This window comes from Lygodium microphyllum, chromosome 19, assembly GCF_053477565.2.
Source record: "Lygodium microphyllum isolate KBCC chromosome 19, Lygodium_microphyllum_v1.1.10, whole genome shotgun sequence".
In the NCBI taxonomy this organism is placed as follows: domain Eukaryota; kingdom Viridiplantae; phylum Streptophyta; class Polypodiopsida; order Schizaeales; family Lygodiaceae; genus Lygodium; species Lygodium microphyllum.
Window position 1 is genome coordinate 31781957 of NC_141153.1, and position 14688 is coordinate 31796644.

Sequence of the window (14688 nt, forward strand, 5' to 3'; positions counted from 1 at the left end):
TTCCCCCCTCTTCTTCATCGGCTTTCAAGAGTAAATATAAAAGAGAAATAATTATTGTATAGATGATGAAGTTGGAGCTTTGCAAAGAGATGATTAGTCTATCACTCAGGTATTTGTGAAGCACCTCTCGGCCATTGTGGACTCTCCTCCCTTCATTGAGATTGATTATCATCTTTGCCTCAAAGAATTTCTTGCTTCCTCTAGTAAGGTCATATTAAAGACCATTACTCTCCTACTATATAGATCATTTTCAAAAGATGAGATCCTTTTTGTGGTAAAAGACTATGAAAAAGGGGAAGACCCTCGAACTAGATGGAATCCCTAAAGAGATGTTTTGTGGAAGAAATGTTAAAAGGATATCTATGACTTTCTTAACAAGTGCAAGTCTGAAGACGTATGCATGTATGAACAAGGAGGGATTTATTAAGTTGCTTCCCAAATCAGTCAATAGGACCAAACCAATCCAATGGCGCCTCCTTAACATGCCAAATGTTTGCTATAAAATTTTATAGCAAACATTACTTTTGCTTCCTTCTATTCTCCATGGGAAATGATCATTGAATTTCTGCTTCCTTCTATTCTCCATCAAGGTCAATATAGTTTTCAGCACAAGTGCAAGATTCACACCATGATCCTCAATCTTATGTTTGCAATGGAGTGTGCGCTATAGAAAGAGGGGTGTCCTCAACATGGACCTAAATAAGGCATATAAGTGTATCAAGTGGGACTATGTTTTGGTTGTAATGGTGAACCTTGGATTCCCTAAGCTTTTTGTAAGATGATTGGGTCCCTCTTCATTAATGCATTCACTTGAAGCTCCATCAACAGGCTTCACTCACACTCCTCCTTTTTGCACTACTCTATGAGACAAGATTGTCCTCGATAGCCCAATTATTGTTCACCATTTTTGCAGATGTTCTCCTCAAACCAATAGGCTTCAAAATGCAACAAGGAGATATCATTAAATGCCCTGATTGCCTAGTGTTGGCATCCATGTAATTTTTTATGATAACTCCAAGTTAGTGTTCACATATCAAAATGTTCATAATAATTTGCTTGAAGCTATGATTAACTCTCTTTTGTTTTGGTTTTTAGTTATAAGTGTGACCAAAACCAAGGCTTTCTTTGTGGATCTCTAATGACCATCTACAATGATTGATATAAGTAATGGGTTGAAACTTGAAGATGTTTTAGGCCAATATTGTATTTACATACATTGGATGCTCAATAAACTTGAGAACTAGCTCTTCAAAAGGAGCCAAGTGGCTAATGAACAAGATTGAAGCCAAGTTTAAGAACAAAAAACAATTGGTGATCAATGTTAAATGCCACAAACAAAATTTTGGCTCCTACAATTATCTTAGTTGTTGCGACATGTCCTATACATGCAATTTCATGGGTTAAAATCAATAAAGTTCTTAGGGACCGCTTGAGTTTTTATGGTAGTTTTTGCTAGCATACCATTACTTGGGAAAATGATCATCTCCTCCAATCGAGATGGGGGAATCTACTTAGAGACCCTCAAGTCTAAGACACAACACTTGGGATTCAACATAATGAAGTGCCTCAAGGAACGTCAACCCTCGCCTATTTTGCCAAGGCATTTCTAGAGAATTCATCTATTTCTCAAGCAATTTGACAAGGCTTAAGGTAGAGGGCCTGATAGATTGTCATGAAAATGTGACCCTCTCAATACTGTTGATCTTCCACCCCTTCTTGCCAACTACTTGCCCAAACCTCATCATCAGCATCCTAGAAAAATTATTTTAAAAAATCATTTAGGCAATTGCAATGGAAGAGATAGATCAACATTGAATATTGATGAGTGGCACAAGAGGCCTAAAGGAGTAGCATGAAATCTATCCTAAATGACCAATTGAATGGTGTATTGTTCTTTCTACACCAATTAGAGTTTCACAATTATGAGACTCCATTGGGCATTCCTATGTCACTCTGTGGGGGGTCACTACTTTATTGGCCCCATTACCCTCAATGGGACAACAAAGTATTTGCCTATGGTTCTAGAGTGATGGTCAAGGGGTCTCCAACTGTACACACCTCATAAAGCACTAAAATTCTATGCTCAAGACTCTACTTTGGTCACCTAATCCCTCCTACAATGGTTACGCTGCACTATTGTAACATATCTGGCTTTTTCTTTGGGCTTCTTCAAACAATCCTCTTCCCATCATTCACTAACACAATGGCAAAGGCATCAATTTGCGTCTTGATGCTTGAGACCATAATAAGCAATTCATGATAGAAGATTCAATTAAACAAATTCCAAGTGCCCAAGAATCCGAATGGTGCTTGCTAGCAATTGAAGGGAGAAGAAAGAATGGTGGCCGGCCCATCTTATAGGTCAAACCAACTTCATCAAGAGCTTGGATCAACTCAAAAGGAACAACACTTGGAAAATGAATTTGTGAAGCTCATTCATATAGGCCATTCTATAAATATATATACACAAGTGATCTGAAGAAAAAACATGCAAAGATAGATTAAGTTAAAAAGTTAAACTCATGAGTTCCAGACCCAAGAACATAAATCAAGATACATTAGAATGCTACCACCCATAAATTAACATCTTGGATATGCCTAAAACCGTTTGAATATCATTCTAGTGCATTATGCTATAAGACGTGTTAGTTGCATATGTAAATATAACCTTCAATAACCATGCTATTGCATAACAAAAGAACTAATGAATTTGAAAATATATTTTGATCTATCATAGAATATACTCATGCACAAATCTATTTTATTGCATAGAAATGCACTTCTTACAAGTAGTACTTGTAGAAAACATTTCATACTTATAAAATGCTCCTTTTAAACTCACCTATAAAATGCTTTTTTCAAAACTCTCCTGCATAATACATATTTTCAAAACATGTTTTGGCACCTTTACCCTAAATATATTTTTAATTGTTATAGATTGTCTCTAGGGGTTACCTGCAATTTAAAATGCTTATTGAGTTATGGCCTTTGACTCATGACAACTACTCATGACCGATGGATATGTTGCTTTATGATTCATAAACCTTACAAGTTGCCAACCAATGCCTTTGAAATACAACTCGAGTATTCTCATGGAAGTTGTCTGTTAGTTAAACACTAGCTATATGTTTTATTTGCATGTTGCTAGCTGATGTATTATTTAGATATTATATAGGTATTATATTTCTGCAAAACTTGTTTCTTGCTGTTTCTAAAACTTTACAAAACCACTTCTTATGTATGAAACCAGACTTCCCATTTCCGAAACTCTTGGCTACACCATTTCAAATTCAGCAATGTGGGTCAAGGGATACTAATCTTTATTAGAAGAGCTTAAAGGAAAATAAAGGTCCTACCACTGACAGTTTCCAATTAGGAAATATAAGCAACAAGATGTAAAGGAGAATAAACACCAAGACCTTGTGGAGCATGCCAAAAAGTAGAGTTGAAACCACTAGATAACCGTCAATGTTGATACTCATATGTTTAAATTTAATCCATACAACCTACTGCATACACTGCTTTTAACATTCTGAAAGTAGAGGTATATGATCCACATTGCAGCTGGAAATTTAAAATTCAAGCCCACTAGAGGACAACCTTTGCTGCCTGACCAGATACACACTGCTCAGGAGAAACAAACAGCTTCATATCACCAAAGGCATAAGAGGACAACCTTTTCTGCCTGACGAGATACACACTGCTCAGGAGAAACAAACAGCTTAATATTACCTAAGTAAAAGCAGAGAGATAAGATCCACTGGCAGATGTCAAAGAACGAACTTACAGAACCATATAACATTTGAGAGTAAAGTGAATTTCATAACTCGTGCAAAATAGCATAATCTGCAGAAGTAAACGCACAATGCTTCGAGAAAGAATAACACAGATTTTTCAGAAACTCTGGGCTTGGCTGCAAATAGATTTTGCACTGCTGCGAGAAACACTTGAGCTGATAGTTGTCTATGCAACTCACAACTCAAATACAATTTCCACTTTAATAAAAAATTTCCTCTAAAGAAGTGCTAAGCACAGAAAATCATACAATGAAGAGCGAGCAGAGTTAACGCAGGCACAAAATTTGATCGCAAATATAAAAGAATGAATTTTACACACCTGTGCAACATTTGAGCCGCATAGATAATGGTAATCTGTGTGTCTCATTTCTCAACCTCAATTTGCACATATGCCTGACTATGTACACACTGCCCGAGGATATTCTCCTTAAGAAATATCCAAAGCATCTTAAGGCATGGATTCATCTAAGGCATCAAAGCCCAAAGATTATCTGCAGTACTTCCAGCATTTTTGGGGCCCAGCTTCTGATCTAAACCCAGTTCTTTCAGCTGTTCAATCGTTGAACCGGTGTCAGCATTAGCAATAGTGGTACCCAGGAAGCCTTGCCTTTTTGGGGCAGATAACCAGATTCTCCAGAAGTATTTACCGCTTTCCACTCTTCACAGTGTGATCCCAAGAACTAGAATACTAAACAGCACCCTCAGCAAAATTGAGTAGCTCTAATAGTATGTTTCTGACCTTGCAGTACCCGCAGTGAATGAAGAGAACAAGCCTGCAGCCTGGGCAGGTAGTATCTCACCAAATGTTGAAATTGCAGCTGCAGATCTGTCTTTTAACCGGCTTACTTGCCCATCAGTCAACATAGAGCCCAATTTAAATGTCCCCTCACCAAATCTGCTTCCGACCTGGCAAAATTGAAAAATCAACATGCGAGAGTAGGTCAATTCTTATTTGGCCCGAATACAAGTGTTTCAAATTCTCCTATATTAAACACTTGCAAAACTAAGTATTCAACATACCATTGCAGCTGGATACATCCATCTCAAATACAAAAAAAATTCCAGTTACCTGATTCATAAACGACATTAACAAGGGCTTTGCTGCTCCAGCAGATGTAAGGCCTGACTCGTCTTCAAATAAGAATTTCGAAGAATGATCACTGGAAGATAAGCTCATCTTTCTAAGGCCACTTTCATCACCAGTGGTCTTCTTGGTCAAAGATGGAGTACTGCAAACACAAAGATAGTAAAGCCTGAGATATCTAAACTATGCAGGTCACAACAATCACCATATCTCATGGTAAGGAGTTGCAACTTACGAAGATTTAATAAGGCACACTGACAAGCACAGGCTCAAGGACTACTAAAAATATTAGAAGTTTGAACAAGTAGTAATGAATAGCCTGTGAAATTTCTTCCACTTGCTCTTCCTTGAAAGAGATTTCTCATCATCATATCCTTGAGCAGCCAATCTTTTGAGAAACACTTTAGTCGCTTTCCAAAAATTAATTTGAGTATGTTTTGCTTGCCACAAAAAGCAAATGATGACAAATAATGTTTGCCTGACTTCATGCACCATGATACACATTCTACAAGCACTTTCCAAAGGTTGGGCTGGGCAACCATACGAGTATGCTAAAAACTATGGCACAGAGAGCATAAATCCTAGCACTCTGTTTGGACTGCACCAGCAAGGTCAACTATACCATATCAATGCCCCATGGGAGATTAAAGAACAAAAATCACAGCAAACTGCACAGAAACATAAACATCATGCTGAAAAAGGCATGCCAAACCTGATCGGAAGATATGTGAACCGAGGAACTGAAGCTGAAACTCTAAGAATATTCGATTCTGTACTTAAAGGAGGCCGTTGGGCAGTATCTCTGTACAAACGATTCAGTTGAACCAGAAAACCAAAAAGTACAGCACATCGTTGATAGGATTGTTGTACATTCTCCCAGAGATGTGGCTCATATCTGGAGTAGAGAAAAACATAGGACAAAGATGTTAACAATGAAACGAATCATTGACAGAAAACATAAAAGACAAAGACAAAAACAAGGGTTTTGGTCAATTTATTAGATGAAAGATAATACAACTATTATGTTTAAAAAACTGCCTTGCATACTTGAAGAACTTCTCTTTGAATTAAGCAAACGTCATTCACACAGGAAGCCTAGAAGAGGGTAGCTTCAGAGTACCCACGTAGCCCAATCAATCGGATCAAGAAGTCCTGAAAGCTTTTTCTGCAAGGTATCGAGCTGTGTTTGTCTTGCTTGCCCAGTTCCACTGATATCAAGCATTAACTCTTTTGTTCTAGCCAGATTTGAGCTGGAAAACATAGAAGCGAGAATTGGCTCATCTTTCAAAAAGTGTGTGGAGTCCAGAGAAAGATGTTGACCACCAGAAAGTACATCTCCCAAAAAGCGAAGATCAAAAAGCACTTGCAACAATCCTTTCTCAGAAACTTGAAGCTTTGAGACTTGTAACCTCGAAATGAAGTCTTCATAAACCATCAACACCTGCGTTGCACAAATAACACTTAACTACTCAGATCACTCAGAATTAAAGAAGAGCCCCTTGAAATTGTGCTAAAACTGATTTCACAGATCAATTGAAGAATCCAAGTTCAAGACCACCTGAAAAAGTTAAAACTGCTTCCAAATTACTTATGATGTAAAAACTGTGTCCTTTTAAGCTAATGCTCATACTTAGAAGCTAGAAGTAAAACCTGTTCCTGTGCACACCTTTTCCAGCAGTCTCCAAGCAAACAACTGCAACACTGCTTTATCAAGTGCATGTCCTCCAGTGCGATATATTTCCTGGCAACTTCTGAATAGAAACGAAATAATATATGGAGATGGCATGGCTGGTAGTGGAAGTCGCACCTCGAATTCATCACCACCTTCATTCTTTTGCTTCAAGACAGTCTCCTCCCAGCCCTTCACATGCATAGAATAATGAGAGCATGTCAGGAAGAGGTACATCTCACAAGATTTTTCTTGCATCACTATTTCATTGAGACCACACTCAGAGAATATTTACGATGGTCATAATCAAATATGTCACTGATCCTAACAGCCAAGAACCTTTCAAGTGATCCATAAATATCATAGAGAGTCAAACAGCCCAGCAGTTACTTACTTTTCCTATTCAGTAGAAGTGTGTTTTAGATAGCGAATTGTGTGATTGAAAACTTTTCTATACATGTCTAGACATGCAAAGACCAGTCAAAATACCTTTAAAGGTAGGGGCGATGCAAGATCATCATCCTTCAACAAACTTCTCACGAGTACAGCAGTTAGTCTTTCAATACTCCAAGAAACCCAGATGCTATGGGCCACAAGACTTGAATATCTTAAAGCTAGCTGCAGCTTGATAAAATCTGAGGTACTGTCATCAGTTTTCCAGGAACCTGTTAGTAATCCTGCCTTCAATGAGTGTCTACTTTCAGACCCAAACTCCTCTTCGTCCAACCAAGATAGACCGCTGCGCAACGAAGCCCATGGCAAAGCATTTTCTAGAGCAGATTCTTTTGAATTCCAAGACTTAAAAGGGTGTAAAATGGCTGGAAGAGTCCAGGAGTGCTGCGAAAATTCTACCAATACACGACCCAGAAATAGAGCCTCTTGCACTATAGGTGAAGCTTCCCCTGATTCCACCTCAAGAAAATCAGTGGTTTTCTTGGAGGCACCTGTTCTATCATTTCTTTCTGGGTAAAAACTTGAGAAGTACAAAGCTTTCCCACTTCTACCTCCAGACTGACCAAGGTCATCTTCAAGATCCAACAGCTTTGTTTGAAGCTCATTGATCACATGCGCCATCCATCTGAAACAGTTTCTTTGCAAATAAGGAACCAGCTCCTTTGATCTTGCAGTATTATGCTCTGCCTGGAAAAAGCTTACAGAGTCCTCCAAGAGAGCTTGTAAATCTCTGTCAATTTTATTTTTGACCTGTGAAATTATCGATCCAAGATAAGATCTTGGTATACCAAACCACTCTTCTTCTTGTACTGTCTGAGATGATGTCACAGTATCAGATAGACTGTCCATCCTTTTACCCTTTTCAATGCTACTGGAATTTGCAGAGGCTGAAGAGATGGATCCATTTCCGAAGGTAAGTGACTGGTTATGAAACCTAATAGATGCAAGAAAACTATCCAAAATCTTTTCTACATCAATTTTCAATAGTCCAAAGTCTATAATACCCTTAGCTCTCTCCACAAACATGCTTTCAAACAGAGTGCTCCACAGATTCAAAGGCTCCTTCAAAACTAAAGCAGTGACATAATCCCATGGGACATCAACTGATTTCCCAAAAGCACCCTCCAGCCATTCTATGCTTTCATCGAGGGCCTTTTTACTATCACACTCGGTCCTAACTATGTGCTCAATCTTTGCCAGATCTGATCCACACTCCACAAGCTCCAAGAGTACTTTGCACTCTGCAGTAATATCTTTTTGACATGTCCGAATCCATGACATGCACTTCTCAGAAATAAATTGATTAGATAAAGTAACCATTCTGGCCTCAAGCTTTTCCCAATGCAGCTTCCAGAGATGGGTTTCATCTTCTGGATTTGGGATGCCACCAAAAAGCTGAGAACCAGGAGGAGAATTCAGTACTGTACTGAAAAAGAGAGGTGGATCACCATTCACTTCCAAAAAGAGCTGTCCAGCTTGACACAGAGAGATTTGTATGATATTTGCTGCTTTGTAAAAAACTGTTGCAATGGCATTTATGTCAGGCACAACATTATCCTTCAAATCTCCAGAATTTACGTCAACCTGCTGTATAACATCATTCTGCTCCCTACCAACTGGTGCATTGCCTACTTGGTGCTCCCAAACTGCACTAGAGCTCTGTACTTTTTCACCTTTTCTTTCTCTGATTTTTGTTGCAGAATTAACTCCAACATTTTTCCTCTCCCTACTACGGACAACCAATGCCATGCGCAGATGTGACCTCAGCCAGGCTCTCCTAGTCTCAAAAAACAATGAGACAATCTGTGAGGGATCGAGCTCATCGATCACAGCAACTGCCGCTAGGGCAACAGCATATTGACGCACACGTAGGCCTGATTCAAGTAGCCGATCTCTACTCCTGTGTGATATTTGCCCACGGAAAGTTTCGACCATGGACCATTGGTGGCGGAGTAGTGGGAATTGTGACATGAGCTCTTTCTTCTCACTCTTGCCATCGATTTCGCTTAGAAGAGTCTGCACTTCTCTGGCTCTGAAGTATCTCTGAGCACCTTCAAGATACATGTGTTCATCAAGGCAACCCCATATCTTCTCAGGGGTATCCACAATGTACTTGACCCTGGTTCCAATTCCATAAAGTTTCTCTCTGCGTTTCTTCTCCTTATCTATATCAGGAGGTGCTGGGGGTACAGATACCTTATTCTTTAGGGTTTGAAAGCCTGCTTCCATGCTGTTGATGTTCTGTGTGACCGTCTCACATAGTAGCTTCATGCGGACAATGGAGTCAGCCGAATCGATGAGATCACGGTAGCTCGCCCCGACAAGCTGCCGGAGCTCTTCTTTCTTCTCCTCGATCTCCCTGCGTGTGTTGGCCTCGACCTCACGGATGTCGACCACGGGGCGGCTCTCGAAGAGAGCCTCGGCATTGCGGAGGCTGGCATCTTCGCTGGTTTTCTGTTGGAATCTGCCGCCTCGCATCTGGATCCGGTCGAAGAAGACGAAGAAGAAGCAAGATGATGAATGACAGGAAAAGAGCAGTTCACTAACCAGTGCTTGGTTCTTGGGTTTCAGATCTGCTCACGCAGAAACACACGCTGTGGATCGCGCGCCATAGCCTGGCGTCTGCAAATGCTTCTTGCACTACGGCGATCGAGCAAGGTGACCGAGATGGCTTCCAGGCGACCTGATGATATATCATTTCCTCACCTTTTGATCCAGCACGCGCCAGAGAGCGTGCGTACATGATACAAGTGATCGATTACCAAATTGCTTAGTTCCAGGTTTGTTGCCATCAACACTGTTGTTGTTGTTGTTGTTGTTGTTGTTGTTCTTATTACTATTATTACAGCATTTCTATTTATTTCTCTTGCAAAGAATTTCTATCCTTTTTTTCCTCTTCTATCTAGCCTAGGCTAAAGAAGAAAGAGTAGAGGATAGAGGACATTTTGAAGTGGGGAGAGAGAGAGAGAGAGAGAGAGACAAAGAAAGAGGTTCATTCTCGCAATAGGCGGCCTAGTGGCTATTAAGGCCCTTTATTGCTATGAGATTGCTATTAAGGCAATTTATTACATGTGAGCTCAAGGGGACATGTGGCTCCTCTCCCTACATGTAATTTACTACCCCTTGCAAGAGGAAAGGAGATGGGATTACATTGCAATTTGAGTAGGTGAGCAAGCTAATGAGATATGGTGGCCCTATGGATATGGGATTATCTTAGAGCTACTTCTAAGGACGATGTGGATGTGGAGGCGATGGAGAAAGAACTCTATGAGCTCAAGGCCTTCTCTTAAAAGAAGAAAGGATCAGGTTAAGACCCTAACAGAGTCCACAAAGCACTTGTAGCATTTTCTCTCCAATGCATTAAGTAGCACTACACTGACTTCTCAACAATTGATATGTTCTTTTACTTTATGGGCAAAAACCACCCAAGGGAAGATGAATTCAAGAGATGGTTTCTCTCAACATACTATGCAAGAGCCACCCTCCAACGCTGAAGGTTTGTTATAAGGGAGTTTTATTTTGCCTTTGATCTAAGCATGAAAGGGATTAGATTAGGGTCATCACATATGGGAGTTTGAGGAAACCATGTGTATGTGCTACCATGGGCCTCATGCTTCTCTCCAAAAGACGCATTGTCTTGCAAATGTCGATTTGGGGATCATTCTTAGGCTAGCCTTCTTGGATGGATAGTGAGCTTGCAGCACTAGCCAATTCCCTAGGCAAGGTATTGTACATTCCTTGCAGCATTACATGGCATCATTAGGGCTAAGAGGCATGTGTGTATTATGTGGGATCATCAAGCAAAATCTCCAAAGTTTCTAGAGGCTTTTGGCTCACATGGATTGGAGGTGCTAGTGGAAGTTATGTTTTCCTTTTTCCTTGACTCATGTTGCACTACCATGAGGTTGGGCACTTTGCCAAGGATTGCATTAAACAAACCAACATGAGTGAAAAAAAGGAGATGCAATAGGCCCCACCAAAAGCCAAGGAAGGTCCTAGCCTAAAAGCAGCAAAGCACTTAGAAGACAAGCAAAAGATGGGCAATGAAAGCAACAATGAGCAAGATGGCATGGAATCTTCAAGTTGAAAAAACGAAGGCAAAGCAAAGAAGGGGAGTGAGGAAAATTGCAACATGCAGCGCCACATACAAATTATAAAAATAGGCTAAGGAGAACGTAACTCTCAACAAGAAGTTTAATGCTAAGAAGAATGGAATGAGTATTATTGATTTATATAATATTTACACAACCTTGGAAGGTGAGGAAGGTTTTGATGATACTAATGATATCTTCTATGAGTATTTATGTCAAGCTCGCTATCCCTTTCCTAGAATGTGTGGGATATGTGCATAGAGAAGAAGAAGGTAGTTTGTAGTAGCACACTTCTAAAGAGAAGAAAACTTAATGTGTTGGCTACACATGCTTCATGGCTCCTTGTTACAAGGGGCCTAACGACATTCTTCTTCTTATCAAAGATGCATGGCACCCAAAGATGAAATGGAAAGAAGATGATCATTGCACTTTGGTGGTCACTATCCAAATTAAGGAAGAAGAGATTGATCATCTCTTTGTACACCCCAAATGAATCCCACATGAAAATAGGCAAATGGGCAACCATTGAAAGCAAGATGTCACATGTCCCTAGTTTCCTAATTGGTAACTTAACATGACTAGGGGGTGACAAATAGGCTGCACAAATATTGTACCATGCTCGTGGAAGAAAAGAAGGCTTGGACTCCTTAGGCACAATAATGTTCTAGTAGATGTATTTCATATCTCAGCTAATAATGAACAATCATGTTATAGTGGCACAATCATCAAAAGGGTGATCACTAGAAAGCCTCAAGGCTTGATCATGCCTACATCAATCATGGATCACAATGGCTCATCCCCAAACCTAGGTGTTACAACCCTAAGTCTATGCAGAATGCATAACATGACTACATTATTGTATGAAGAAATACAGCATACTACTGTAGGTATTGCAGAAATAACCCTACTGCTTTAGGAAAGAAGTATGAAACATAGAAATAACATCGTAGAACCACAAGAGAACATCTCATGATAGTTATCACAACATTATAGAGACAAAGAATAGAGAATACTATTGAAATATGACATAGATGAAGTAGAAGACATAGCACAAACTATTAGGACAGATTTCTATTGTCAAAATCTCATTATAATAGGGCATGATCATCAAAATGATTTTTAAAAGTTTATCTTAAGCCTACAATAGCTGCTAATAACTACATGTCATATAATCTCTAAAGTCTATTCTAACAACGGCACTAAATAGACTAAGGTAAAGACTAAGGATAATACAAAGAAAAGTAAATATGATGTTTAATGCTATGGCTAATATCAAGATGCAGTTATTGACAAATGTTGTAGGCTCTAATCATAGATCTTTATGACAAGCAAAGTCATGCATCTCAGTTGTATTGGTTGAATAAGCTTGTGGATCTTTGCATGAAGGAGGGCACCCCTATTTCTACTCATTTGAGTGAGTTCCACTCTATTTTCAACCAACTTATCTTGCAAGACATCAAGTTTGAGAATAACATAAAGTCTTTGTTCTTGCTTGTCACACCATCAAAGTCATGGTATATATTTTGTATTACTATGCATGCTAATCCTCTTAATGATGGTTTTAAATACAATGATATAGAGAGTGATTTACTTACAGAAGAAGTAATCAAGAAAAATATTGATGTAGCTCGGACTTCTCATGCACGTACAGTTAGAGGTAGAAATGGTGGAAATGATGATAATAACTACGATAGAGACTTATAGCCCACAAGGGCAAGTCTCAATCTCGTGGGCAATCTTGTAGTAAGTCTCATGGTCGTAAGTCCTCTTTAGCATGTCATTATTGTGGACAGTAGGCTCGCATTAGCCTAGAGTGCCTAGTAAAATGCACAATGATAGTTAGGCGCAATAAGAAAGGCAAGGGAATAGTACAAGGAAATGCAAGGTCTAGTGAGATTGTATCTAAGTATAATGTGAAGATAGAGGAGATAATGCCTTAAAGTATAGTTCAAATTATTACTTTCTTGCTGCTTCATCTCTTAATTACTCAATTGACCTATGCATTATCCACTTACTCTCATAGTGTTGGCTTCTTGATTTAGGGGCTTCATTTCATGTTGCCATGCATCGTTATTGGTTTCATAGCTATCATACTGTTAAGAGTTCTATTAGGCTGGGATGTTAGATTGCAACTTGGTGCTAGTGATTTTTTTTTGTACTTCATGATGTATGCCATGTCCCAACTTTGACCAAAAGTCTTATTTCAGCTACACCATTGGATAATGGCATGCCCTCAGACCCCCATTAGGGGGACCACTAGCCTCCTTGAGGCCCCCCAGCCAAAGTAACCCCTGAACCCCAAAATAGGGGTCCTTGATAACTCCCATGCCCAACAACTCGATGCATTGTGCCTTGAGTTGCTACCAACATAACTACTCTATCTAACCCAAAGGTTACCTCTTTGCCATTCGGTCACATAGACCTCGTTTGATATGTAAGTCAGGGCCCACCCAATATCCGTGCTCACACATAGCTTCTCCTCATAATGGGGGCCTTACAACTTAGAGCACCATGGATCATTAGTGGCACCTTAGGAGGGTGAGGCATTGAGCATATCTAATACCCCTCCTCAATGTCCACCCGTAAGTGAACTACATTCTTGGCCCAATGCCAAGTCTCTAAAGGTGAATTCGAAGGAGATCCTTCGTACATACCCTCAATGGATAACTATGCATTGACCTCCATAGGTGTAGCTATCTCCTTACACTTGGTTATGCCAAATGCTTTTAAGATCTCCCACATGCATACTTCTTTTAAGACTTCTTTTGAGAGAGGAAGATTTTGCTAGACTTCAATCCCCAAACAATGGTGCAACAAGCCCCAATTTGTGTAATGAAGGGAACCTAACAAGACCTAAGAGAGAGAAAGCATGTTTTGATCTCTTGCCTCCTCCCGGATCTTTCGGCCTTCATTCGGCACCTTGCAGGGCTACATCGGAGCCCCCTAATCATTGCCAAGTACTTCGTAGCACTGCTGAAGACCCCCCAGCCCCTAGGAGCAGCCAATGCAAATGCGGCACATTTTTAGGGGGCTGGGCTGATCCCCTCTTGGCATTTATAGCTCCTTCCCTGGCTTCCTAGCATTGTTTGCAACCTTCCCGATCATCTTCGAACACTCCGACAGTGGATCTTGGCTCCCAACGATCGATACGAGTACTTCCACCTTCAACCCTTGCTGTATACACAGTCCCAAGACTGTCAAAAATAGAGCAACACTTGACATTTAATGTTTGATGCTTCTTGGCATTGCTCGTTTGATGCCTTTTAATCCCCAGTGATGCCCAGATGTTATGGGATGCTATGTCTATGCTTTGGGACCGATTTGGAGCAGATTTGGGCACCGATTGAGCTTCATTTGATAGTGAATATGGTGCTGTAATACAATGGGCTGAAGCTCATTTACTTGGTGTATGCATTGTTCCTAGATACATGGTTCTTATTGGAGATTTGAATGATCATACTGATGTATTTGGAGATTATGGTTCCGGAATGCTTTTGAGTTTGGATTAGGCTCCATCTTGGTCGTCATTCATTAGCATTGGGATTGAGTTGGCATGCTTTGGATTGGTTTATGCCTATTGTCACTGCTTGACAT

The 14688-nt window shown here is 40.0% G+C and overlaps 1 protein-coding gene across 1 annotated transcript; it reads right to left on the reverse strand.

The window, feature by feature from the left end:
* Positions 1–3890: 3890 nt before the first annotated feature.
* On the reverse strand, positions 3891–9812 carry LOC148019712 (Vps51/Vps67 family (components of vesicular transport) protein). The gene is made up of 6 exons (XM_087699857.1): positions 7040–9812; positions 6548–6742; positions 6006–6322; positions 5594–5776; positions 4867–5026; positions 3891–4703 (listed from the first exon to the last, which is right to left on the reverse strand). Exons 1-6 carry the CDS (start codon positions 9479–9481, stop codon positions 4518–4520), a joined length of 3483 nt encoding a protein of 1160 aa, XP_087555983.1. The 5' UTR covers positions 9482–9812; the 3' UTR covers positions 3891–4517.
* Positions 9813–14688: the final 4876 nt, after the last annotated feature.

Excerpts from the sequence above, each read along its gene's own strand:
- LOC148019712 (XM_087699857.1), bottom strand. The coding sequence starts at position 9,481 with ATGCGAGGCGGCAGATTCCAACAGAAAACCAGCGAAGATGCCAGCCTC. Across the intron at positions 6,743-7,039 it reads CATCGCCCCTACCTTTAAAG|GGCTGGGAGGAGACTGTCTT; the intron begins GTATTTTGACTG and ends ATGCATGTGAAG. Across the intron at positions 4,704-4,866 it reads TAATGTCGTTTATGAATCAG|GTCGGAAGCAGATTTGGTGA; the intron begins GTAACTGGAATT and ends CAATTTTGCCAG.